At 40.0% G+C, this 26828-nt stretch overlaps 1 protein-coding gene across 3 annotated transcripts in view; it reads left to right on the top strand.

Moving 5' to 3' along the window:
• FGFR2 (fibroblast growth factor receptor 2) overlaps positions 1-26828 on the top strand; it is an 82728-nt gene that overhangs the window by 51405 nt on the left and 4495 nt on the right. For 2 of the 3 annotated variants that reach the window (XM_029085494.1, XM_029085495.1), the window contains 9 exons: positions 981-1125; positions 3294-3490; positions 13417-13568; positions 17247-17368; positions 18004-18114; positions 18881-19071; positions 22494-22616; positions 23996-24066; positions 25907-26044. In XM_029085494.1, the coding sequence (XP_028941327.1) occupies positions 981-1125; positions 3294-3490; positions 13417-13568; positions 17247-17368; positions 18004-18114; positions 18881-19071; positions 22494-22616; positions 23996-24066; positions 25907-26044 (1250 nt within the window). The remainder of the gene's footprint in view (positions 1-980; positions 1126-3293; positions 3491-13416; positions 13569-17246; positions 17369-18003; positions 18115-18880; positions 19072-22493; positions 22617-23995; positions 24067-25906; positions 26045-26828) is intronic. The other variant, XM_029085496.1, reaches the window with a different exon arrangement.

Below are 26828 nucleotides of genomic sequence, written 5' to 3' on the forward strand. Positions count from 1 at the left end.
AGAGAACTTGACACTGATGTCCGGCTGTGCCCATCTTGGGACAGCTGTGAAGTTCCAGGTCTAAGATTTACTCCATTTGTACAAGTTTGGATAATCACTGATAAAGTGATTGGTTTGGTGCATAATGACTTGTCAAGCCAGAGATTTAGCAAGTCTGGAAGGAGACTAAAAGACTGAAGAAAAAACCAAACCCCAAACCCTGCCAGATTATTATTTTTTTTCTTAACTCTCTAAGATTTAGAAAAATACAATTTTTTTTTTTTTTCCATCTCCTGGTTTTTGAGCCTTTGGGGTCCAGTTTTTCTCCATATCTCTTGAGAGCCATGACTGGTCTTTTTTGAACAAGGCACGAGCTACTTCCCTACTCTCTTCACTGTGCTTCTAAGCAAGCCACCAAATATTACCAGACTTGGGGTTAAACTGAGATTTGTCAACACTACACAATGTACAATATTGAAGTGTAGTGCAGTGAATGATGCAAGGGCCATATGCTGCTTAAGACATCTACTAAGTTGTGTCTTTTGGAGCAGAATTTGCCTTTTTTTTTTTTTTATCCTTTCAGAGTATGTTTTTATAGTAAATTCTTTCCTCTGAAACAGGTAACTACATGTGAAGAATATCACATTCTATCCTACTTTGTTTTCTCTTTGTTTTTCTTTCAACTTCCTTTAATTGAAAAAGAAGAAGAAGAAGAAAAAAAAAACAAACCTTTGTGGGTTAATTTTTCCATGTCATTTGATTGCATGCATGTTTAGGTGGTGAGTTTAGGTCTGGTGAAGGGTGTTGATTACTTTCTGAGGTGAGCTGGGACCTGTTGGGAAACGCCTTTTGGATGAGGGATTGTGGATGGGGAAGGAGCTTTGCATCTCTACACCTTTTCCTTTACAAAGTGCAAAGCCCTGTGGCTCCATCTCCCTATCCACAAGAATTCTCTCAATGTCTAGCTTTTTCTCTTGCTTCCCTCTTTTCTTTTTTTTTAGGCTGCCGGTGTTAACACCACGGACAAAGAAATTGAGGTTCTCTATATACGGAATGTAACTTTTGAGGATGCTGGGGAGTATACATGCTTGGCGGGTAATTCTATTGGGATATCCTTTCACACTGCATGGTTGACAGTTCTGCCAGGTATACACTGCTCCCTTTCTGTGGTTTTTCCTCCTTTTTTTTTTTTTTTTTCCTCCCCCCTTGTTGATTGCTGCAGAATTGGCACAGCTTCTGTCTCAGAAAAGGATGTTTACAATGATTTTTATTTTTTTTTTTAAACAAAGTTGTCTCAAGCCAAGGAATTATCTTGTCACCTAACAACAACAACAAAAAAAGAGGGGGGGAATGTCAATTACACTGAATTGAAATCTTTTTACATTTGTTAAAACATTCATCAGAAATGCTAAGGAGCTGCATTTCCTTAGTACTTCAGTGAGATAACTGAAAATCAGCACATTAATCATTGTAAACTTTTTTAAGAGGAGGAAATTCAAAGTTTCTTATGAAACTTTGGGACTAATTTGGCCACAATCATGTACTGGTTTATCAAAATACCTGAGATATTCAGTTTACTTATATTAACTTTTACCTATCATCCAAATCTCTTATGGAAATTCTAATTTTAATGCCAATGGATCGTATACAGAAGCAGTGCCTTCCATATCTTGGGAATTGGCTCGGTGCATCTTTAAACATTGCATGCTCTAAGAAAACAAGTAGTCATTTGCTTTTACTGCAAAGCATGTCTTGCTGTTCTGGGGTTGATGATGTTTCTGTCCTTAAAAGAAACAACCATCAATGTGCTTTATTGCCTGAAAATTGTTATCAGCTGTTGGAAGATGTAACTGTAGTTGGTTTTGACACTAGTCAAATTTTCTCATTTATAACTGTTGGCAGCTGCCTTAGGACTTCCTTTGAAAAAACATGAACCACCTGAGGTTTGCTGGGTCATCTTGTGCTTACCATTTATTAATTGTTAATCCTAAGTAAAAGGTACAAAACCTGCATGTGCATATTGCTGAGGTTCATATTACGGGAATGAATGTTCAAGAAATGTTCCCACTTTCTGTAGATAACTTCTTACCCTTTATTAAAATATATTAAACAAGGCAACTTTCTTACATCTCACTCTTAAGTGAACACCAAGCCTGCGTGGTCTGTCACCAAGCAGGCGAAGCTGTACTTGTGTTGAGCTTGCTTCTTCTAGCAGTGTTTGCATTTTGCAAGTGCCTGAACAGCATTTTCTTGAATGAAATATTTTTATAAGCCTAGAATGAGGCACAAGAAAATTTCAGCTTGACCGTGCATTGCTTGCAGAGTGGCCACTGATTGCTGTGGAATGCTGTTTATCCCAGGGGATGAATCCCAGATAAGGGATTAAGGACAGTGTTTGCACATATAACTGTCTTGAAGATAGTTTCAAAATGGTTTCAATCAGAGTAACAGCTATGTAGAACCACTCCCACTAAAATCTAATCACATAGACTGGTAACCACTGAGGAGGTTGCTTTAAATACGCAGTCCTCACAAAAGAGGACTCATTAATTAATATATTGCTCGTAATTTAGCTTTTGCTTGTGTTATGCTTTTTAATCTGACACTTGGCTCTTCAAAGGACCTCAGGGGAGTTAGGCACCTGGCATGAACCACAGAAGTAGCTGGACAGCCAGGTCCTCAAAATACTCCTGAAATCCCTAACGTGTTTACAAACATGATGAGGGACTGATCCATCCTGCCTTCCCTCTGTATTTTGAGATCCCAGTGAAAATTTTGGATAAACAGGCAATGCAGACTCAAGCCCAAATGTCTGTTTGTGAATTTAGACACTTTTCTTTTAGAGTAGCTAATTCAATATTTTATCTTTAGATGTGTCTTTATGTGATTAAAAAGAATTACAGTGCTTTTGAAGTTTGACTTGAGCAACAGAATGAACCTGGGACTAGTTTGAACACTTCAGTTTTTTTCTTGTCCCCTGAAATTCTGTTTGATTATCCAATGTTTTATTGTATATGTATCTACCTATCTAGGCAGACACATATATATATATATGTCTAGATATGTAGGCATACATGCACGAGCTCACAGTCAGTGCAAACTGACAAATCAAAGCAGCGATCTAGAAAGAGTAATTACTCTCAGATTGCAAGATGGCCTAAATATTGATGGTATTCTGCTTGTTACACAGTCACACTGTGAGAATTGCTGATATTTTACCATTTCCTGTTGTTCCAAGCTCTGTACTGGACTATGCTTGTATTGTGTGCTAACTCTATGGCATGATTGTTCCCTCCTAAAAACTTCCAATCCAGCTCCTGAAAAAGAAAAAGAATATCCGACGTCACCAGACTACCTGGAAATAGCAATTTACTGCATAGGGGTCTTCTTAATTGTCTGCATGGTGCTGACAGTCATCCTGTGTCGCATGAAGAACACCACCAAGAAGCCCGATTTCAGCAGCCAGCCCGCTGTCCATAAGCTGACAAAGCGAATTCCTCTGCGCAGACAGGTAACAGAAAGTAGATAAAGAGTTTAAAAAAACTTTACCCTACAACTGAGCCAGCGCATCCTTCTGCTGAAAGCTTTAGAAAAGGGAATAAATAACTATTCAACCAAATTGCAGTAGAGGGTGGGATATAATCTGGCACCTAGGAGACTGGTGTGGGAAGAAAGTCCATCTCAACACAGTAATGTGTGTCTGAAGGCAAGGAAATCGGGGCAGGGATGTTAGAGGAGAAATGTAAAGAATGGAATATGTTCTGTATTAGCAGTCTATAGATGGGGAAAAAAAAATGTATTTGGTGTATTTTGGGGCTGGATCCCACAGCTCCTTGAAGTCAATGGAAAAATTTTTTACTGACTTAATGGACTTTGGAACAGAATCCTATTTAATTGTGTATGTATAGTGTTTCTAAGGTGACTATTATTGCAGTAACTAGGTACCAGATACAGAGAGGTATTTTTCAGGAAGAATTATAAAGACTGAGGGGAGGGAATTTCATAGCCAAGCATCCAGAAACCACCCTGAAATAGAAAAAAGGCTGTAATAAAGTAAAAAAGAAAAAAAATAGTGGAGATACTATATCAGATCTCAGTTTGATTAAGATGCTGATGCTTTTGAGTGAGGAACAAAAGCAAATGTCAGATTTAAAATGCACACAACAGCATTGCATAAAATATGTTTTACAATTGCTTGTGGCTGGCAGTGAGTGTTTCTGGAGAGGGCAATACCATGAGCAACAAACCCGTTGAACGAGTAACAGGCCTTTGGCTTTGTCACAGGCCATCACTTGCCAAAACAGCCTCCATTCCCACATACTATCCTCTCCTGAAAGGCTTGTTTCTTTTGAAGCTGGAGTTTAATATGTTTTGATTTCTTTTCTTGCAATAGGTCTTCAAGATAGACCTCTAAACCCACCAAATCCACCCCCAGGTTTCAGCCCTGCGAGGTGGAGGGATGTTGGTATCTGAGGCTTTGGTTCACCTCGTTAATCAAAACAGGGACCATCTACAGGGGTTGGATCTGGGTTCTGGTCAGGGGGTTTCCATCTGAAGGCTCAGTTTGGGTCCATCTGCACCATGAATAGGTTCTGCAGAATTTCTGCAGATTGTCTCTGCAGCCTGTCCAGAATATTATCAGTAATATATGTACCTTAAAATCAGTTCTTCAGTGTGGGTAAGTGAAATTTAGGTGCACAATCAGCCAGAGTTAGGATAGAGATTGGTCTTGGGATTTTTCTGAAGCCTTTTTTGAGAGTTTCTGAATTTCCTTGGTTAGAAATACTAGTGAGAAATCCCTCTACTAATGCTTTAGCCATCTTCCTCTAAAGTGCAGTATTTTATAAATCTTGGGGTGGGGGACATGAACTTTGTCTGATCTGAAAAATACTCGGTTTATTTTATGAACAAAAATATTAATTCTTATTTTGTGTGACTTGGCTACTTTTTGGTGTTTTTGTTGTAGTTTTATGATTTTATTCACCTGCTGGAGGATCAATGGGAAGAGGAGGGACTTTTGCCTCTGAGTATATAAGAAAGAGTGATGAGAAGCCCTCAGCTCAATTTATACGTCTCTATGGCTAAAATTCTGTGTAGCTTGTTGGACAAAGAAAAGGCTTTTCAAATGATGTGTACTTAACTGGGGAGAGACACATATCAGCTGCTTAGATAGAAGACATGTAATAGATATCTGCCTAAATATAAAAACATTATAATGACTCAGAGATAAGATGACAGCATAAAAAATACCTAGGGTTTGGTGTGAGCTCAGTGGTGTCAGTTGGAAATGGCTTCTCAGGGCGAGAGCATTATTTCATTGTGTGTGACAGCAGTGCCAACCACTGCCCTCAGTTTAGTTATTTATCATTAAATGGTGCAATATGGACCTTCTCCAAAGCTATTGTTTTCATAGAAGAAAAATTGTCTTATAACATGCTCGTCAGGTCGGGTTTTATACGTTTATTTTGGTTTTCTAGATTTTTCTTAGCAAAAAGGGCATTTTGCTTTTAAAAATGGGAATTATTTTCTGAAAAACAGTTTATGTTTGAAAGTGTGAATCCTGTTTCCAACCCCTAAGCAAAATTTCCACTATTCTCAATTCTCCCAAGCACTTTTTTATTAATGGGAGTTTCTCATTGCAGGGCTCCCTACTGTTATATCTTCATAGAGGGAAATACAACTACTATATAAGTGTTAAAAGAAATCTGTTTTGATGATTTCACTGATCGTTTCACTGGTTGTTTATATTAGTTTGCGAAGGCAGGATACGATGAGCAGTCCCTGAAAACTTGCTCATCAACAGTGAAGATTTCTTAAATTTTCAGTTAACAGTCTCCTTGGTCTCAGTTGTTTAGTTTCTACATCTTTTAAAGCTGGTTTTGGATATCAGAATTGTTATCACTAATGAGGAATTAAAGAAAATAAAGTCAGGAGGTGTTTTATTTAATGGGTGTGTGTTTCTGGATTATTCAACTTGCTTTGTTTTGTTCTGTTGCCAGGCTTACTTTTTTGTTTCAGTTTATTTGTATTTCAGAGCATTATATTTAAAGCCTAGCAGGGTTTTGTTACTAAACCTCTATTTATCTATTGATCACAGAAGGTTCTCCCTTGCCTTTGAGCTGTGTGGAGGAGGAATAGAGAAAGTGGCCGAGTTGTTGAGCAGATGGATGAGAGCAAGCAGGGGAGATGCTCGTGGCAGGTAGACTGAGCTGGGCAGAAATCCTGGGCTGGGTGATGGGATTTGTTGGAATTCCAAAGAAATGAGACCATAGATTGGGGAATTCTTGATATTGTTTTTGAAGCTCTCTGCTGCTGGGTCAAGCTCCCTAAGGATCTGGATGTGAAAATAATCCTGGTTCACTAGAGGCATTTGGAGGACTGTGATGCCATCTTGTCTAAGCAGGATAAGAGTCTTGCTGAGTAACATATGGTTTGGTTTGCAGGCCTGGATTCTTGTACACTATTTAGTCTGAGCTACCACAGGGTTTTATCATTCCCCACGTGCAGGCATTTTTTTCCTGCCAAAATGCGGTTCTTTTCACATTCATGGGAAGGGTCATGATGAAGTCAGGAATTATCAGCTCCCTCCCCCTACAATCCTCAGTCTCACCAGCATCTGGTACTTGATTTTTTTAAAAATGTAAGGAATAGCCTTCAGTAGGTTATATGTCTGTTTTGTAGAACTTTTTTTTTTTTTCTTTTAACACGTAAATTAAAACAGACCAAAAGGCAACACTGCTCTAGTTATAGAAAGTCCCATCTCCTGCAACTGGCCCAGTCAAAGTCAAGTACAAGTTTTTGTCATAGAATCATAGAATGGTTTGGGTTAGAAAGGAACCGTAAAGCTCATCCAGTTCCAACCCCCCTGCCATCAGCAGGGACACCTTCCACTAGACCAGGTTGCTCAAAGCCTCATCCAACCTGGCCTGGAACACTTCCAGGGAGGAGCATCCACAACTTCCTTGGGCAACCTGGGCCAGTGTCTCACCACCCTCACAGCAAATAATTTCTTCCTAATATCTCATCTAAACCTCCCCTTTTTCAGTTTAAAGCCACTAGAGCTTTTCACTAAATAGAATTAAATAGATTCCCCTTAATTTCTATCTACGGTGTTTGTTGACTATAATCCTTCATAAAAATATAGTGAGGACATTTGTGATGAGCAAAGACTGATTGGTTTAAAGTAAGACTTAGGCTCACCAAACACAATTGCTGATTCCAAGTGATGATGCAGCTGGAACCTGAAAAAAAGAAAACTAAGCTGGAACAAGTAAATTAACATAGTATTTCACATAGTATTGAGCTATAAAAATATTATTAATTTTAAGGAATAGACTCTGAAATACAAAAATTAATACACAACTGTCAGTAGGATATGTTGCAAGGAATTTACCTTAATTTTAGTTTCTTGCTTTATCCTTGGATTTCTCTGTATGGAAATCATTGACTTGCCTAGTCGTACTCGTTTGTTATTTTGTATGTGTTTCAAAAGGAGTACTTTTCATGAAGGGGTGGTGTGTGTGTTTTAAATGTCAGTACTTAACATTAGGAATCCTCAGTTTAAATAGAATCATAGAATGGTTTGGGTTGGAAGGGACCTTAAAGATCATCCAGTTCCAACCCCCCTTGCCATCAGCAGGGACACCTTCCACTAGACCAGGTTGGTCAAAGCCTCGTCCAGCCTGGCCTTGAACACTTCCAGGGAGGGGGCATCTACAACTTCCTTGGGCAACCTGGTTTCATGTAGTGTATTTAACCTTATATTTTCCTAGATCCAGTCACTCTGATGGACCATTTCTATCAACAGCTAATAGCATTACTTACTAATTATATTTATGTACATATATGCATATGACTTCAAATTAACTTTTATAGCAGAGCCTTCAAAAAGACTGACAATTACAGGAAATCATTGCGTGGCTGCTAAAATCTTACAGCATGAGTGCCAGAACTGACAGATCTAGGCTTTGGGATATGGTATAAATCATCAGTGGAGGAAAACACCCTTCATAATCAATTACAGACAATTACACACGGCTCTGCAGCTGATTTTGCCACATGGCATTTAAAGATTCCAGCAAAGATTTGTTTGTTTTAAATGCTCAGCTGCTTAGAAATGCTTGTAAAGCATTATTGCAGAGCCGATTAAATACAGTGTGTTGGCTGAAGGACAGATATGTTGTTAAAGTGTGGATATAATACTGGATTATTGATGCGTGAGGTTTGGACACAGTGGGCTTTTCTCCTTCTGAAGTGCAGATATGGAGCTAAAGATCTGTCTGAGGCTGGTACTTTTCTTGGTTCTGGCTTCCTAAAAGCAGAAAGGAAGCACACAAAGAATATTTTATGGTGGAGGTCTACCTTCCTGTTGAGGTTAACATATACAATAGTCCTTTCAGTGATCTGCTCAAGTCAAGCTGTCTTCTGCCTTCCTTGGTTTAATGAAGCACTCAAAATACCTCCTTAGCATAATGTCATCACAGAAAACAGGTACCATCAACACAGTGAGTAGACCTTAAAGATGTCTAATTCTTGAAGATGTCCAGTCCTTGAAGATGCCCACTAATTACAGTGGGCCCCTCACTTTAAGAAGGATATAGAGGTGCTGGTGCATGTCCAAAGAAGGGCAACAAAGCTGGTGAAGGGTCTGGAGCACAAGTGTGATGAGTTCACGGCTGAGGGAACTGGGGTTGTTGAGCCTGGAGAAAAGGAGGCTGAGGGGAGACCTTCTTGCTCTCTACAACTACCTGAAAGGAGGGTGTAGAGAGGAGGGGTGTTGGTCTCTTTTCCCAAGTAACAAGTGATAGAACAAAAGGAAATGACCTCAAGTTGCACCAGGGGAAGCTTAGATTGTTTATTAGGAAAAAAATATTTACTGAAAGGGTTCTTGGGCATTGGAACAGGCTGCCCAGGGCAGTGGTTGAGTCCCCATCCCTGGCACTATTTAACAGAGGTGTAGATGTGGCACTTAGGGACATGGTTTAGTGGGCGTGATGGTATTGGGTTGACGATTGGACTTGATGAGCTTGGAGGTCTTTTCCAGCCTTAATAAATCTATGACTCTAATTCACCTGCATCAGGTGCCCTTCCTTGCTTCTTTGCCCTGGCTCTGCTTTTTTCCTTTGTGTCTGAGAAGCCCACGTTGGTGAGCTGGATGGTTGCCCAAGAAATTCATGCATTTTGACTGGATGTCCAACTCCTGCTTCTTGGCACCCGATAGACCTAAAAGTGACTTTGGAATCTGTATATTTGCCATGTACAATTACAAGCGTGCTGCTAAAACTCAGTATGGCCTCTGTTATGCCTGTGTCCTATGTACCTTGGATCTGTGCATAACTGAAAGCAAAAAGAGCATCCACATCCTTGAAAGCAACTCCACACGCTGAAATGTGGAGGTTATGGCAGAAGTGTCACTGGTTCTTGAACCTGCATGGTAAGGGGTTGGAGACCAGTGCTGCAGGTGAAAAGGGGAAAGCAGCAAGCCAGAAAAATGCTTTCTATATGCTGTTACTTGAATGTATACATGTAGATTAAAGTTGACCCAGTCTACTGACCTTGGAGTAGGTAGGGTTTTCCTCGTTATTTTATAGTGTGCTCTAAGCCAATGAAAAAAGGTGCTTAAGGGATGAGTTCAAAGGCTAATTCTTCACTATTGCAGAAAAGGTCAAAAGCCATTTTGAAACAGAAAATCTCCTCCAACCATAGGCCAGTCTGGGTTGGCTTCATCTTTTCTGGAGCAGATTTTTATAGCCCTTGAGCTCATGTAACTCTTTGTACTGCTCCAGTTAATCAGAAGAATATTCCCTGGGAGTGCAGGCCATTTTTCTTCTCTCAGACACTGAGTAGTTCCTGTGGGTTTCTCATCATTCCTATCCACATTAATGCACTTTGGTTACCTACAGCATCTCCAGCCAATCATCCAGTTACCGTGTGAAGTAAAAATGTGCAATAGTGTTAAAAGGGAAACTGCCAGAGTCTTTCCTCTGTTTTTCCTATACATTATTATTACTTAACTTCTGTGTTTGAAATGCATCACCAGAATATTTCAATTTATTGCAAGTTTACATTTATAGGTTTGAACCATGCTAAGACTGCTGAATTGTGAGTGTATGAGCTAGTGAAAAGATGAAACTCTGGCAGAGATCTGAACAACATCTAATAGAAATATTGTATTTGTGGGGAAAAAAAGACCCCAGAACATTTTGGGCCATTTCTAATATATAAGTGATAGCAACTAAATTTTGCAGCTTCACTTCTCTGCCTTCTAGATGTCCCATGAAAACAATGGCAATAATGGCAAAGGAAAGTGAGAAAGTAAAGGCAATGTTAATAAATGAATTGATAAATAAATCAGGATTTGAATAAAGATCATTGTAGAATGGTGAGTGGATTTTGGAAATGTGAAGGAAGTGGTTGTAAAGTGTTAGTAGTGGGTTTGCAGTGAGAGAGATTTAAAAATGGAAATTAGAAATAAGAGGAATGAAAATCAGGGGAAGTCACAGAATGGTGGGGGCTGGAAGGGACCTCTGGAGATCATCCAGTCCAACCCCCTTGTCAAAGCAGATTCCCTAGAGCAAGTTGCACAGGACGGCATCCAGGCGGGTTTTGAACATCTCCAGGGATGGAGACTCCACAGCCTCTCTGGGCAGCCTGTTCCAGTGCTCTGTCGCCCTCACAGTAAAGAAGTTTTTCCTCATGTTTAAGTGGAATCTCCTGTGTTCCAGCTTGTGCCCTTTGCACCTTGTCCTATCGCTGACCACTACTGAGAAGAGTCTGGCCCATCCTCTTGACACTCACCCTTTAAATATTTGTAAAAATTACTAAGGTCCCCTCTCAGTCTTCTTCAGGCTGAGGAGTCCCAGCTCTCTCAGTCTTTCCTTGTAAGAAAGATACCCCAGCCCTTTAATCATCTGCGTAACCCTCCGCTGAACTCTCTCCAGAAGTTCCCTGTCTCTCCTGAACTGAGGAGCCCAGAACTGGGCACAACACTCCAGATGTGGCCTCACCAGGGCAGAGTAGAGGGGGAGGAGAACCTCCCTCGACCTGCTGGTCACTCTTCTTAATGCACCCCAGATGGGAGACAGAAGAGATGCCACATTGTTTGTATAGATTTGCACATTTCTTAGTGCTGAGCTAGTTCATTTCATGAAGCATCATTTTTAAACTAGTGAAATAATGAAAATGAGAAAAAAATAAGTAAAAGTCTAATTCCAGCCTGGGTTCTCATGCTGACCTGCTGTGCAGCTCTGAGTGAGCAATTCAGCTCCAGCACTTGTGTTCCCCTCTAGGCTGGGCACAGCCACATCTCTCTCGAAGGACTCTCTTCAGTATTCACTTACAGATTTATTTAGAACTACATAGTCTGCCTTAATAGTAGTTTTCTGTTTGTATCCCAAGTGGTCACCATATTTATTAGCCTACAGGAATGTGCCAGGTGCTTGTATTTGCTGAAAGTAAATATTAACAGTAATGATGGTTGGATGGACAAGCGGGAAAGCAGTCCACCTCCCTTATTTGAACAGTAGCCTTATTTGTGCAGTTATACTCTCTTGTTCCATAGATACAACATCTCACATGCAGAAGCTGGAGCTTCTGATATCCAGAAAGGTCTGTCAGTCAGCTGCAAAACTCATTACCAAGGTTATTTTTTTTTTTTTTATAGCAGTCCTTAACACTTTCTTCCTTGTTAAAACTCTTTCCAGTCTTAATCTCTGGTCTTAGAAAAATGTGTCAAGAAGCCAACCCCATTTGATGAGATGGGTTTGAGGATGTCGACCTGCAAAAAGACCTCTCAAACAAAACAGATTGTCAGAGTCATTATGAGAAATTTGTTTTAGAGCCTTAGCCTTGTCTTGTCAAAATACATTGTGCAAGAGCATGACATGGTTGCAAAAGCCTTTCAGCCCCATTCTGAGGAGCTTGAGTAATTCCGTGACCTGAGACACTGTAATTGTTAATTGGACTTTAAGGAAGCACTAAGTTGGTCTTATCAGGTGTCATAAGAGACAAGAGGATTTTGTGTTCATATCACTATGTGTCACTGATTTACACTTCAATGCTCTTAGGATCTGTTTGCTTATAATTGCTTTTTTTTATCTAGCTATAAGACGTGTGGAACAAAATTGTAGCCTGGTGACATTTTACATAAGCAAACTTGGTGTCAAAGTTGACTTCAGGTGATGAGGACGAAGGTCGAGAGGGGTGGTTATTCCGATGCTCTAGGCTTCCAGCTTGGGCAGGGTCCCAGTGATGCTGGCCAAGAAACACCTCTTGCCGCCTGATGTCAGGATGGGTACCAGCGATGACATTGCAGAACAACCTTTGTCCTTCCTTGACCACCAAATTTGGACATGCCCAAGACTCATAGCCTGAAGAGAGAAGGAGGATTCACACTTTAAGGAGGGGACAGAGTGGCAATACAAGCATTTTTGGTTTGTGTTTGTATTCACTTGAAACTCTGAGCTCAGCAGACTGCAGGCTGCTGCTTGAAGGTTTGAGGAAAGAGTGTTATGGAAGATACACCATTCACACCAGGACAAGTTTTATTACATGGATGGAAACTCCTTTTTCAAAGCAGTTCTCATTAGGTACCTTTGTTGCTCTAAGGAAAATGTGCTGTTGTTGAGGCCAATGAGAAATCATGCTCCAAAGTGAATTACACTTCAAAGCATTGGACGTTAAATTATTTTTATAAGCTCTCCTCCACACATGCATAATTTTTAATTAAGAATGTAGTTAACTGAAAATTTAAATATCCCCCAATTATTGTGATAACTTTTTGATACTTTCAATTTTGAATGCCTAGAAGAAATAGGTAACCAACATTTCCTACGTGGTAATATGCATGTGATCTTGATCATTGGTGCTGATGAGAAGTACAGGAGCCTTTGCAAAAATACCATTTTTCAATTATAATTTGAAAACTTCAATTTAATAGCAATACCAAAAAATAGGAAATGGTGTGCTGATTTGGGAAAAAAAAATGGTGACATGGACAACTAGAAGTGAGTGGAAGAAGAGAGCTTACTGGTAACCTCTGCACACAGTATAAGCTGCCCACTTAGGTATGTGAGGGTGGTGATATAAATACTCTCAGTTGATTAAAAAAATATTAATTTGATAAAGAAAAAGATGGAAAAGCTTATCTAATTTATCTTCTGAGTGAATTTATTTAAAACTTACCTGGTTTTCAGCCTATGGGACAGATTGATAGCCTCAGCAGCAATTGGAGTCAGTATTGTGCTTACCAGGGAGGGTAAATGTGTGAGAATAGTGCACTAGAAACAAAATTGTAGATTCAGCCACTTTTTCCTGAAACCACTGTTCTGAGCTGGCTCGGTTATCAGGCGCTGGGTTCTTTTGGATATTGGGTCAAGATTACATCTCGCCTTTTTTTTGTTTGTTTGTTTGTTTTTGCAACTTGTATTGCAACAACAGGTGTCGGCCGACTCGAGCTCCTCCATGAATTCCAACACACCTCTGGTGAGGATAACTACTCGCCTCTCCTCCACTGCCGATGCCCCCATGCTGGCAGGAGTCTCGGAATATGAATTGCCAGAAGATCCAAAATGGGAGTTTCCAAGAGATAAGTACGTAGCCTGTTTCTCTTAACACTACCTACATGTCTGAAAAACATGACATAATTTGAGAGGAAACATCTTTCCCAATGTCTCCCAGGGTTTCTGTAGTTAAAGCTCAATTGCCTGAACCTCCTCTGAAGATGAAGATCCAATTCTGAAATGTCTTTTTTTTTTAAAATAGAAGAAGAATTTTCTCTGCCTATTGTTCTGATTTTATTTTCAGATTTCTGATAGATTTTTAGTTACCCTGCTGAAATTGTAACTCCTCTGTTATGACAGGAGTGAATGTGAAATGTTATTTCAAAATATATGCGATTTAGACTGGGAGAGATGTCCACATGTTGTTGAAAGGCAGTTGAAATTTCCCCAAGCAATACATCTGTACATTAAACCATACTTCTTAGTTGAAATATTCAACTTAATTGTTTAACATTTATAAAATATCATGTAGATATAAAGTCTAGAATATGGTATTAGAAAATCTTTTCTTTCTGTCATGATCTTCTTGGTAGGATTTTGTGTTGATTTTGTATTAGCTTTTATTAATGGAGATTGTTTTTCAATGTAGTGGGATGTTTTGCATATTGTGTACATATATGTACAGCTTGTGTGACTTAAACGTATTAAGTTTCAAGCAGAGCGTACTGAATCTTCATATATGCAAACTGATGTGGCTACCTAATATTTTCTTCAGAGTGTGTTGACTAACATGCAAAATGAGCTGCTGAATAATCTAATTAAAGCTGTAACCATATTTCTTAATATAAAAAAGACATGTAAAAGAGATATAATATTAACAGAGGTAGAACTGTGTTTACATGTTCAAGTTAGTACTAACTTTAAAAAGTCTTTAGGTGGCTTTGAGATAATAACACCTTTTATCGTCAACAGTTCTCTTTCAAAGTTCAGCATTGTAACTTTTGGATAGAAGAGCTGTAATTTTGAACCTTCTGACAACTGTTCTGGAAATTATTTTAATGATGTAGCTGAAAACTAGTGCAAAATGCTGTAATTGCCACCTGCAGTATTCTAGTCAACAGTGGGGGACTGTATATGTACTTCTGTCAGGCCATGCCCTGGAGGGATACCCTAAATGCGGAAAATTTTAGAGTGCTAAACATTTAAAACCAGCATTCAGCACAAATGTAGGTGGAGCAGATTTGCAATGAAAGGAGGCTATTTAGAGGCAGTTTATTAGGTTGGGGGGCAGGAGGCACACAATGAGGGGTTTGTTACTTTAGTCCTAGCAGGGCAAATAGCACATAAATTCACCAGTTTCCAATGCAAATGTTTGTTCTCTGCCAAGATCCTAAATTCAATTTTAGTTCTGGAGAAAATGCAGGATGACCTCAGCACAGCATATGCTGCCCTTCAGTCTTTGCACCTTTTTAAACTTGCATTTGCTTTAGAAACCAATCCAAAACAGCTCAAGGAATTCTCACGGAGGCAAAGACCGCGTTTGACAAGCAGTCTGTCCTCGACAGCAACTTCTGTCTTGTGCCTCAGTAGATAAGCAGGGTTTTCAAACCACTTAGCCCTGGTCTAACATTCTTCTGTTGATGGTATGACAACATCTCCCTGTATTTCATGGGAGAAGACAGAAGTCCATGCTTTTAAGTGTAAGTCTCTACATATATCATATCTGTGACTCCTGCTTTTGACCATGGAAAGCCAAGACCTTAAGAACGTGGTTATGAATGTGCTTATCCAAACTTGTCCCTACACTGGATAACATTAGCAGCCTTGAACCCACCGAGCACTCCCCCTCATTTCTTCCATGGCATTGCTACTGGAGTTAGATCATAATTTCTGCAAGTTACAGAGCATGAATGTGACCCTTAAGCACTTACACTGGAACCAAAAAGATTTTGCCTGGAGACTTTGAAGTTTCTTTTTTATTTTATTTAAAGTTGAGATCAACATCTTTGTGTCTGTCTGTTATAGCTGGGCAGGTTTTGCAACCAGGTGTATGCTCCACAAAATGCATTTTGCAGAGCCCAGTTAATGACTGCTCTTTTTAAAAGGTTTCTTACATCGACACTGTGATTATAACTGACTTTCAGTTTCCTTCAGTCTCTGCTTCCCGCTCTCTGAGCAGGGCCCGGGTGCTGCAGACAGGAGGCATCTTCTGTCACCCTCATACATGACACTTGTGTCAGCAAAGAGCCTGCAGCCAAGAAACAGCTACTGTGCTAGACCCAGCTGAGGGTAGATAGTGTCCTGTCTCACCCCTTAAAGGATCAAAGCACCAGGGGAATGCATGAGGACATCAGAAGAGTGATCTTGATTTGGGTGGGGAGGCTGTGGAGAAGATGGTTTGTAGGGGATGCTCGGGTCTGCCAAGTGCTTTGTCCCATGGAGGTGCTGCCTTTGTGCTGCTGCTTGTGCGGCCAGACAAGGAGAGCATCCCCTCTGTGTGAGCTGCACTGAGACATGGACCAATGATAGGACCAGGGGAAAGGGCAGGAAGATGCGCCAGGGAAGGTTGAGGTTGGCCATTAGGAAAAGGTTCTTGAGGCAGAGGGTGGTGGAGCACTGGAACAGGCTCCCCAGTGAGGTGCTCATGGCACCAAGCCTGACAAGATTCCAGCAGCATTTGGCCAAGGCCCTCGTGGACATGGTCTGAATGTTGGGATTGTCCTGTGCAGGGACAGGAGTTGGGCTCGATGATCCTTGTGGGTCCCTTCCAGCTCACAACATTCTATGATGCTATAATGCTATGTGGCAGAAGAGCGAAGCTGGTGGCAGCTGGTGGCAACTCCTGTCAGCCCTTTGAGGCACGTGAACACCACTGACACCATTAGCAAGTGAACCTTCTCCACGCACTTGTCACCGGCCTCTTTTCCCTTCTCTTGCCTTCATCCTCCCTCCTTTGGCCCATAAGAAGGCGGCTCTCTGGCCACCTCATCAGCTACAGAGAAATGGGTGTGATAATGACCCGCGTGCACCCAAACATGGTGTCTACTGACTTGCTGCCTGTGTCTCGTCTAATCTTTTCAGTGCCCATCTAATCCTTTCAGTGCAGGAGACCATTAGGCAAATGTTCATAGCCCGCATCCCCAAACAGAAAGCACAAAGACGAATTTTGAGCTAAAATTAAGCTGCCTGAGAGCATGTTTGAGTTTCCTCTCTGTTCCTCCACTGTGCCATTATATCACAGGAATTAGTAATATTTAAAACATCCCCCTGCTCTTACTACCACCCTTTACCATCAGCTACCTGAAAGTGCACATGTGCCAAGGCACACAAAGAAAACTTTTCTTTCATCTCTTTGCAGTCAACGTGAAAAAGATGATGACCGGCTGCGTTACAATGACAGGAAAAGCTTGTGTGTTGCTGGCTGCTTCCAAATTTGAGCCGCGCTCTGATGCTTTTTGAAAGCTCTGCCCCTCCACGCTGTGTCTTGCAGCTAGCCATCGAGTACAGCCTCTTCTTACAAGGAGAGGAAGAGCTTAAAAGTTGGGTTTAGCAACTGATCTGCCTGTAGGAGATGCTCGTTATATCGTCCCTAAGAAAACATACTGCAGCATGTGTGAAAACCAATGTGCACCCAGAGTCTCGTTAGTTCCGTGTGATAAATGCTTCTTGTTACAGCAAGTTGTTGAAAGCTTTTTATATTTAACCCTGGAATGTCACTAGCTCTGTCCCTTCACCACATGCTGTGTGTTAATCTGTTTACACCTCTAGGCTGACGCTGGGTAAACCCCTGGGAGAAGGTTGCTTTGGGCAAGTTGTCATGGCCGAAGCGGTGGGGATTGATAAAGACAGGCCGAAAGAAGCGGTGACTGTGGCAGTGAAGATGTTGAAAGGTAGGAAAATTGGATGATTAGGGATCAGAATGGGTGATATGGCAGTTCTCATCCACAAAAAGTTTCTTTTGTGGCGTCTGAACTCTGTCATCGTGGGGGGGGTCAAAGAGCACATAGCTGACCTCAGCATTCAGCAGTTTGGGGTGTAAATCTGCGCCCTTGACAGCCTGTTTATCTTGAGCAGTGAGTATTTAGGAGCCAGGAGATGTATTAACATCGTGTGGGTCTTTCTGCTTTTAGTTTAGTTCATGTCAGAGGCTGTCCATGTCTAGATCCTAGCCCATTTGTTCCAGGTGGTTAGTGCCTATTTATTTTGAATTTAATCGTAAGGTTAGTTTATAGGAAAGGCATAGTTATTGAAGGTTTGATAGCTAAAGACAGCATTTTTATGTCTTGTATTACTTTGTTGCCTCTTAAAATATATATAACTGAAGAGGTGGTCAGTCCATCACAGATGCTGAGACTATTTTTTGTTAGGACATAACATAGGACTCTGTATAACATACAGTGTATAGTGGAAAACAAATCCCTTATTCTACATTTTGAAGCACATGGGTTTTACACCAGCTGGTGAGCCTTAGTGAAGTTCAGGTTGGCACACTAGAAAATATGAACTGGATCTGTGTCTTGTACAGATGATGCTACAGAAAAAGATCTGTCTGACCTGGTGTCAGAGATGGAGATGATGAAGATGATTGGGAAGCATAAAAATATCATCAATCTCCTTGGAGCCTGTACCCAGGATGGTGAGTAAAGAAAAAAAAGTAAGCCAGGACTTTCCAACAGGTCTGCAAATGTCTCATTAATCATAATTTCTCAAGAGTTTTTAAGGAAACAGTCATGCTCTGATGGGATTTTTAGATATTTCCCTAGCTTAGCAGCAATATTTTAACTTCTGTCTCTCATTATACTTGCAGCTTTAATATGAGAAAGGGTGTAATATCATATGAAAACTCTCTAATCCCTTGCTAAAGGGGAAAAAATGACATTTTACAGGGGCTTTACCCACAGTCTGTTGTTCTGAATTGGCAGTCCTGCTTTAGTGGAACTTGTATCCCATGAATTTGAAATAAGCACTTTTACTCTAAAGACTACAGTGTTTTTGTTAAATGTGAATTTTGTCATGTAAAGCAATGCAAAATGACATAAAACTCTGGAAATTAAAATATCTTGAGAAGCACTTTCCCCTTGTTTGAGATGTCACGGCATTTTTTGATTGAAAGTGCCTGCTTTTTATGTGACATGGTCTGGAAGGAGTAAGCACTGGGTCAGGATTTAGGTAGTTTCAGTCACTAATTGTAGCTCTGCCGCTGTCCTGCTGTTGAGCTTTGAACCAGTCACTTCACCAAGTCCAGACCTTCTTTTCTTTCAAGTTGTGCTTCCTGATTGATGTCACAGTTAAACATTTATTAATTCAGTTCATTTATTATAGAACACTAAAAGCTTCTTTACATCAAAACATTTTACCCATTGACCTTACTCCAGTTTTCACACGGTTCTGTTTATCCAAAGGTCCACTGTACGTGATAGTAGAATATGCTTCCAAAGGAAACCTGCGTGAGTACCTGCGAGCACGCCGCCCCCCGGGGATGGAGTATTCGTTTGATATTAACAGGGTCCCAGAAGAGCAGATGACATTCAAGGACTTAGTATCATGCACGTACCAGTTGGCAAGAGGCATGGAGTACCTGGCTTCACAAAAAGTAGGTAGAACTTGGCAAATACCACACAAAGCGCATGGTGCGTATTTATTTGGTGCTTTATTTTTTTAGTTTACTTTTGTTCCCCCCTCGTTTGTGTTCAAGAATTTGCTGGGAGAAGGATCTTTCTCAAACAAGTTGCTTAATCCAAACTCTTGAAAACCAGTGGGAAAATTCATACACTTAAAAGTTTTTAATCTCTGTTTAATGACATCGCTAAAATAAGACCCAGAATGGATCGTTTAAAGTAAATATTGTGTACATATCTGCACTTTGAATTCATAAGCACAGGTGGTCACTTGATTACACAAGTCACTTTACTCCACCCATGAGATGACAGGCACAATTTGCCTTCTGTTTCCAGTCAAATTGACCAAACCAACTCGTGTAGGGTTGTAAAAGAAATGAATTCAGTTAGGGAAAGGATTTACAGAATGATAATCAGAATTGAGAAGACCACAAGATGCCGTGGTGAAAATTGTGAACAGAAGAGGCAAAAATAAATGGAGTGAATTAGTCACTTAATTAAGTGCCTTACTTAAAACTGGTGTTTGTCAGGAAAGCAAGCTTGTTGAAAGAATTTGTTTATCCTATTATGTCCCTAGACACTTATTTCTTCAACTTTTCCTCAAACTTTTTTAAACCAGTAATTTGATTAAATTATAGTTATGAAACCTTAAGTAGCCCTGTATAACTAACTCTGTAAACATACTGTGGCTTGGTGGACAAGCAATCATGAATACCCTGTGTGGTGCTTGGACCCAATGGCTAAACCAGAGCACCAGATATTGATGATAAGCGCTTCCTACAAGGTGTGGAGTGGTTAGTGGGATTTATACCAATTTCCAGTCAGGTCCACTCCCAAGCATGGAGTTATTTTTAACCAAAGACCAGGGCTGAGTGTAAACCTCCATTCCTGTTGTGTAAAGTCATGATTTTTTTATTGCTTTCCTGCACTTGTAGAGCTTAGGGGGAGGGGGAATCGAAGTCTAATTTTGCTTTTTTCCTTTTGTTTTGAAATATTAATTCTTAGTGCAGTAGGGTAGACAGGGAGACGTGCATGACACCAAGACAAAAGCTGCTAATGAAGTAAGCATGAGCATTGTATTAGGTAAAGCACCTTAGGATATCTCTTTCTAAGATTAATGAAACATTTGGCTGGCAGTGAGCCATGTCCCAAGAAAATAGAACTGTTGTGAAAGGAAAAAATAAATCTTTTGATTGGCAAATCATGAGAACAAGCATCTACCGAAGAAGCTCTGAAGTGCTGTTGTAGGACAGTGCCAAGAAGGTGTGTACTCGCACAGATGCACACGGCGGAACCATTTCATCATTGATCCAGTTCTTTACAAAAACACTTGATCAGCTCTGCATCGAACTTGACAGAATATGAGGCATTGCACAAGGCAGAGGGAAAACAAAGGCAGTACATAGTAAAACTCCGCATTCCGGTTCTTCAGATATCCCACTATTTCTGTTTGTATTTCACTAGTCCTTTTCCCCTTAGGGATCCATTTACTGAGCTGGAATAATAAGAGAGCTGGTCTTCTCACGGTATTTCCATCATGCAGGAACTGTGAGAAAGCTAGTGTTCTTGTTATTTCTATCCAATAAATGGCTCACTGTGACTAAAAAAGCCAAAACAACCCCAAAACAAAACAAAAACAAAAAAGATTTTTGGGCACTTTTTGATTTACAAAAAGTTTTTGCCTTACAAGCAATTATACATTGGAAATGGGATGTTGTTCCTAAGTTGGAAGGATGCTTTTTAAAATTCTGTTGATGTGTCCTCTTGATTGTTCCAGTACTGTGCAAGAACCAGAGGGGAGCTCCAGAGGGTTGGCTGTGAAACCTGTCAGATATGGAAATTAATAATAGCATCATTTTGGAGACAGGAAGACTCTCAGTTATAAAACTGTAGAGTATGAGGAAGCAGAAGTGTACTGCCAGAAGATAATTGGGTTTGAATCATTTGGTGTATTCACTCAGAGGTGTCACATGCCATTTGAGATGCTCTATGGTAACCCCAGCCTGATGCTCTGGAAAGGCACGAGTCTGCTGTAGATCCTGTGTCATCCCTGATAGTCTCATCCAGATACCTTGGGTATCACACAGCATCTCAGATGACAGTGTGTACTTCTATTTGAGCAACTGAATTGAGTTCCTAGTGTCTCAGAAGATGTTCTTGTTGGGTTTGAGAACAGGGACAGGGAGGTAGGAAGGCTGGCCAGTGTTGGTTCTGCTACTGTAGCGTTGCTGACGCTGAATTAGAAGACTGATTTGGTGCTGAAAGCATGTACAACAAACAAAGCATGTTGTCTGGTCCTGCGCACATGGAGGCATTGCTGAAGCAGGTTTTTCTTGGCAGTTCCCCATGACTAACCCAGTGAGGAGCAGAAGCTTTGTAGGCTCATTTTACCCATGCAGGATAAGAGATCTCAGAAAATTGCTGGGGCAAGTTACAGTGTGAGAAAGAAATTGGCTGTTGTACATTTTTTTTTTGTAGTGGTTCAGTCCAGCATGTCTATGCACATGCTGAAATAACGATTAATACAAAATTGAGGAGGAGAAAAAAAAAAAGGATATTTAACTTGAAAAGAAGTAGAATATCCTGGAGGGATTCCAAATGCAATGTTTCTTACCATGCCCCTGCCACCATAAACCTTTAATAAGACTGCTTAAACACAGGAATAATATCCTGAGCAGTCACAACATCCTTTCAGTGTCAAGAATCAGTTGCAAATTTTCAGGATAATGCTGAAGGAAAAATCTCTGAGGTGACAACATTTTTCGTTTCAGTATCAAAACTGTTTAAAAAGCAAACGGCCCTGCCCAAATTGGGTTTTTTGGGGGTTTTTTGGCCTTTTTTTTTTTAAATTAAATTATTATAGTCTCATGGTTGAAGTAAATACACACACCCTAGGCATCTAGTTTAAAATTATATACTGTGGATATATCTCATATTAAGATCTTTCATATTACAGTGGTTGCACTGATCCAGACTGTCAGGTTTTAGCTCTGGTGAGCAACTTAACAAAACACTCATTAACAGTATTTGTAATGGAAGTGCTGCAGTACCTGTACCTGGGCACGTGTAACAGAGAGTGAATCACAAAGAGTGTGGCACAGTTTGGGTCACCACTCAAGATTTCAGCCTTAGCAAAGTATAAGTCTTAAATAAACCAGGCTTTTCTAAGAGGCTTCTTAGAACTGTCGTTCAACTTGGAAACACCAGCTGAGGGGATGGATTGCAGTAATTAAGATAATCATATATCACAGGCTTGTAGTAAATGTGTGGCTTTCCCACCTTGTGATTTCAGTTAAAATCTGTAAAGGAGACTTAGTTATGGTGTAAAAGTAATTTCACTTTTATAGCAGTTTATTTCATTGGGCCTTTTTTTGTTCTTTCTTTCTTTTCTTTCCAGTGTATCCATCGAGACTTGGCTGCAAGAAATGTTTTGGTAACTGAAAATAACGTCATGAAAATAGCAGACTTTGGTTTAGCCAGAGACATCAACAATATAGATTATTATAAAAAGACTACTAATGTAAGTGGATGGTTTTTTCTTATCTCTGGAAACAAGTGTTTCTTTCAATGATTCACTTCAAAATTATGATTATAAACTTAGTAGGCTTCTTGTACAGCAGCCTCGCTTTTCATCACAGACAGAGAATAGGGATCAAAGCCATAAACATTTCTGTCCCCTTTTACAGTGACAGTTAAAAAGATAACGAAAGAGGCTGTATATGGTATGATTTATTAGAAATGCTACAATACAAGAATTGTTTTTCATGTGTTCCTGACTCTAATCACTTGAAATAAGTGAAAATATTCCCGTTGATTCCAGCTCATTTTGTACCAAGCCTAGTATCTTTGAAAAACACTGTAGAAACAGTGCTAGGAATAACCATAATAAAAATCCTGTTTGTGTGTGGTATTGCCACATAGAGCTTTATGCCTTTTGCCTGTACTTAGCTTGTTATGTGCAAGTTATGGCAGTAGCATCAACATGGGGCTAGAGGTTGAGAAAACTGATTTTTCTCCCCACTCTGTTATCCTTTTGCTGTTTAATCTGTACCAAATTGGGAAGATAAAATGGTCCAGATGTAGTTGTTGATTGGAGTTGCCTGGTTTGAACAGCTTAGAACTCCTTCTCAGGGCATTTCTTAAGGTTCTGATGAGCTACACTTGGGTTTTGATGAGAACTTTGCAGAACTCATTCAGTTCTACAGAATATTTTGCATAAATATTAATTATTATCATAGATCATGTTAAGTGCCTTATCTATGAAAATAAAGCACTAAGTGATTAATGACATATTAATGGTAATATCTGCCTACTTCCAAAAGACAGCACAACCAGGTATGGGTATGTTGATACTGGAAGGAAGTGAACCTTCTTCATATCAAATTTAGTGCAGCTCCTGGGTTCTGAGCAGAGCAGACTTTGTGTGCAAAGCAACAGGCGGTTCTGACTGTGAGCTTTGGGTCACTGCAAAAGGTGGAACAGGAAAACAAAAGTCTTGGATTCAGTGATCGACTTATTTTTTGCAGGCAGGCCTAATTTTCAGAGGATTATTGATTTCTATTTTTTTTCTTTAAAGAGGCATACTGGAATGGTCTTTTAAATTTTGATATGCTTATCCTATTGTTCTTCTACCAAGAAGTCTGGGAAGTTAAGAGCATTTAACTGGAAGAGTTAAATGCTCTTAATTTTATCTTCAATGTTTGTAACCATTTTTCTTAATGGTCTTCCTGCTTTAGCCCATTTTACTATTTTTACCCTGGAAATTTTCAAAGTTAATTATTTGCTGGTTTGCCTTAGCAGACTATTCTCTGAGAATTTATTAATCTTTAAAAAAAAAATAAAAATGTTGAAATCGTCCTGTAAATTTTAATTTTTCTTCCCTTCCCTCCAAACTTACAGGGACGGCTTCCAGTAAAGTGGATGGCTCCAGAAGCTCTGTTTGACAGAGTTTACACGCACCAAAGTGATGTGTAAGTGGTCTCATTTGAATGGGGTTTCAGGGGGTGGGAAGGAGGGTTGTTTTGGTTTGTATTTGTTAAATTTGGGGATATTTAAAATGTATTTTCCTGTCGTCCTTTAGCTTTAAGTGTTTTCATTCTGTTTCACGTATTAATAGATGGAACAGGACTTGCCCTTAGAAAGTGAGGATTTTATGGTAGACTGCTAACCAGTGCTCTGTTACTAATCTGCCCAGCTTCAAAGCACATGAAAGGTGGAAAATGCTAACCTCCTTCTGTCAGTGCGGAAGTTTCCCCCCTTGAACTTATTTACGGATGTGCAGCTACAAAGAGTCTATCTAATTTGCTTGGCTTTTGACATACTCTAGACTTCCTTCAGGTTTTTTTTTTTTTTTTTTTTAAAAAAAAGGAAAGAGAAAAAAGAAAGAAAGAAAAAGTTCCTGAAAACTTCTTATAAAAATTTGTACTAAGATTAGATGAAATAAAACATAGGCTGGATATACTGATTTTCTCTGATTTTTAGAAGTGTTGTTGCTTCCCAGCAGTACTTCACATGTAGTAGGAAATCATTGGACTCTGACACTTCAAAATCTTTTAATGTGTGCACCGAGTTGCTGGCTGATGCAACTGCTGAGGATTCATTCTGCTTCCCCTTACAGTTTCCTCTGCCCATCTACAGTTCTCATGTGCATTGTGCTTGAAGTAGATGTGTAATTTTTTTTTTTATGCGATGCAGATGAAGATCTTATGTTTTTTATTTCTCCAAGAGAAGCTGTTAACTGTGAAGGGCTGGATGCTTCCCAGCACAGGTGTATAAGGTTATACATGTCAGTGCAGGGTTAAAAAGAAAAAGGGCAGGGTGGAGAAAATAAGAAGTATCTCCTCTTTCTTCAACCTCAGCACTTCCTGAGATGCTCTCTGCTTAAGAAAAGCATTTATTGAGGTTTTTCCCCACAATCTTTACATTATTTACAAAGGAAAGTATATACACAGGTTAAGGATGGATCAACCTTTTGTTTTAAAATAACATCTTAGCGAAATATTTAAGTGAATGTGAAGTAAACTACTTCCCTGGTTCAGGGCTGAAAATCAGTCTGAGCTCCTCAGCAGGCAAGGAGCACGAGGATTTCAGTGCTGGAACTTGGACATTCTTGGCCCCATGGTGGCTTTGAGGATGGCTAAAGATAATATTATTGTAAGTTTGTGCAAACAGTTTACTAAAATACACTGCTGCGAAGCTAGGAGAGCTGCAGAGAAGCTCGGGGAGCCAGTGCAAGCTGTGTGCTGTTCCTCACCTGGCAAAGCTCCCTGCCAAAGAGCCCTAGGTTGCCAGCAAGGCGTGATGAGGCAGGCTCTGGAGGAGGCGGCAAGCAGGCAGGAAAACCGGCTTAAAATTATCCTCCTTTGTTTCCTAACAAAAATTAATAATAATAATAAAAAAATAGAAGTGCAGAATGATGCAAAATATTTTTTGTTTTGAACAGTCTGCTTTTTCCAAAATATCCCGCCACGTAATTGCAATCCAGCTCAGCTGTGAGTGTTCTGTAAACAATTAAGCTGTGAAGATGCAGTTCTTTGCAGTAGCCCTGGAGACTCGAGTGCTCAGAGCACACTAAACAAAAGCAAAGACTGTGTTTGAGAACATGCTCAGGTCAGTCCCTACTCTATCTGCTGCCCATGCATCTGATTCACTTCACAGTTTGATGTCCTGTTCAGGGTGGTCGGAGTTGGGCAGGTGCTGATTTAAGCATCTCCTAAGAGAGACTGGTAATCATTGTGACTGCCGCAGACACCTCTCTGTTTTCATCAGTAAGGTTGATCTACTAATGCAGTTTTTCTCTTTGATTTGTAGTTGGTCATTTGGTGTGTTAATGTGGGAGATCTTCACGTTAGGAGGATCACCCTACCCAGGAATCCCAGTGGAGGAACTTTTTAAGCTGCTTAAAGAAGGGCACCGAATGGATAAACCTGCCAACTGCACCAATGAACTGTAAGGACCCTTATTTGCTGTACCAGGATTGAAGGGCACAAACTGTACTGAATTTACATGGTTAATGCTACCCATGGAAGAATCAAATGTTTTCACAATTGCTTGACTCTAAAATTGTGGATATATATGTGTGTATAGATAGGTAAAGAAAAGGTCTTCTGGAAATGTTTGACCGAGGATACTTTGCACACTCTGCTGTGATACCATTGAAAAAAGAAAAACCATCTATAAGCCAGTCTTCATCAGTGTTTTTACACCCATATTTGTTTTATTTTAATCTCGTGAACATGAAAATTCCTAAATGGCACACATACCACTAATCATATGTAAGGTACATTAGGCTGGTTTTGTACACAACAAAATACATCTGGTAAATTCATTTGGGAACTTCTGCATTAACACAAGATTATCTCCTGGTGATGAGGGGAGAGTGTTTTCCCTTTCTGGTATTTCAGTATAGCCCTTAAATATTCTTCTCCCCCCCCTTCCTCCCCCCCCATTTTAATTTATTCACTTCACAAAGACTGCAATCCCCAACATGCAAATATTTAAGGACGTGTAATTTAATACCATTGAAATTCCTGGGACAGAAAGCTACAGAATCAGGTCCACAAAAAGGTAATTTAGACACTGGGCAAAAGAGCTAGAGGAGTAGAAATGCACCTTTGAGGGAAGGGAGTATTGCATGATTTTGGGAAAATCAGTGGTCCATATGTAGGTCTGTGGGTGCTCGCTGCTTTACTTGTGATGAAGAACACTGTCTATGAAGAGGTTTATGTGAAGG

Source organism: Antrostomus carolinensis, unplaced genomic scaffold (assembly GCF_000700745.2).
Source record: "Antrostomus carolinensis isolate BGI_N321 unplaced genomic scaffold, ASM70074v2 scaffold4476, whole genome shotgun sequence".
NCBI lineage: Eukaryota > Metazoa > Chordata > Aves > Caprimulgiformes > Caprimulgidae > Antrostomus > Antrostomus carolinensis.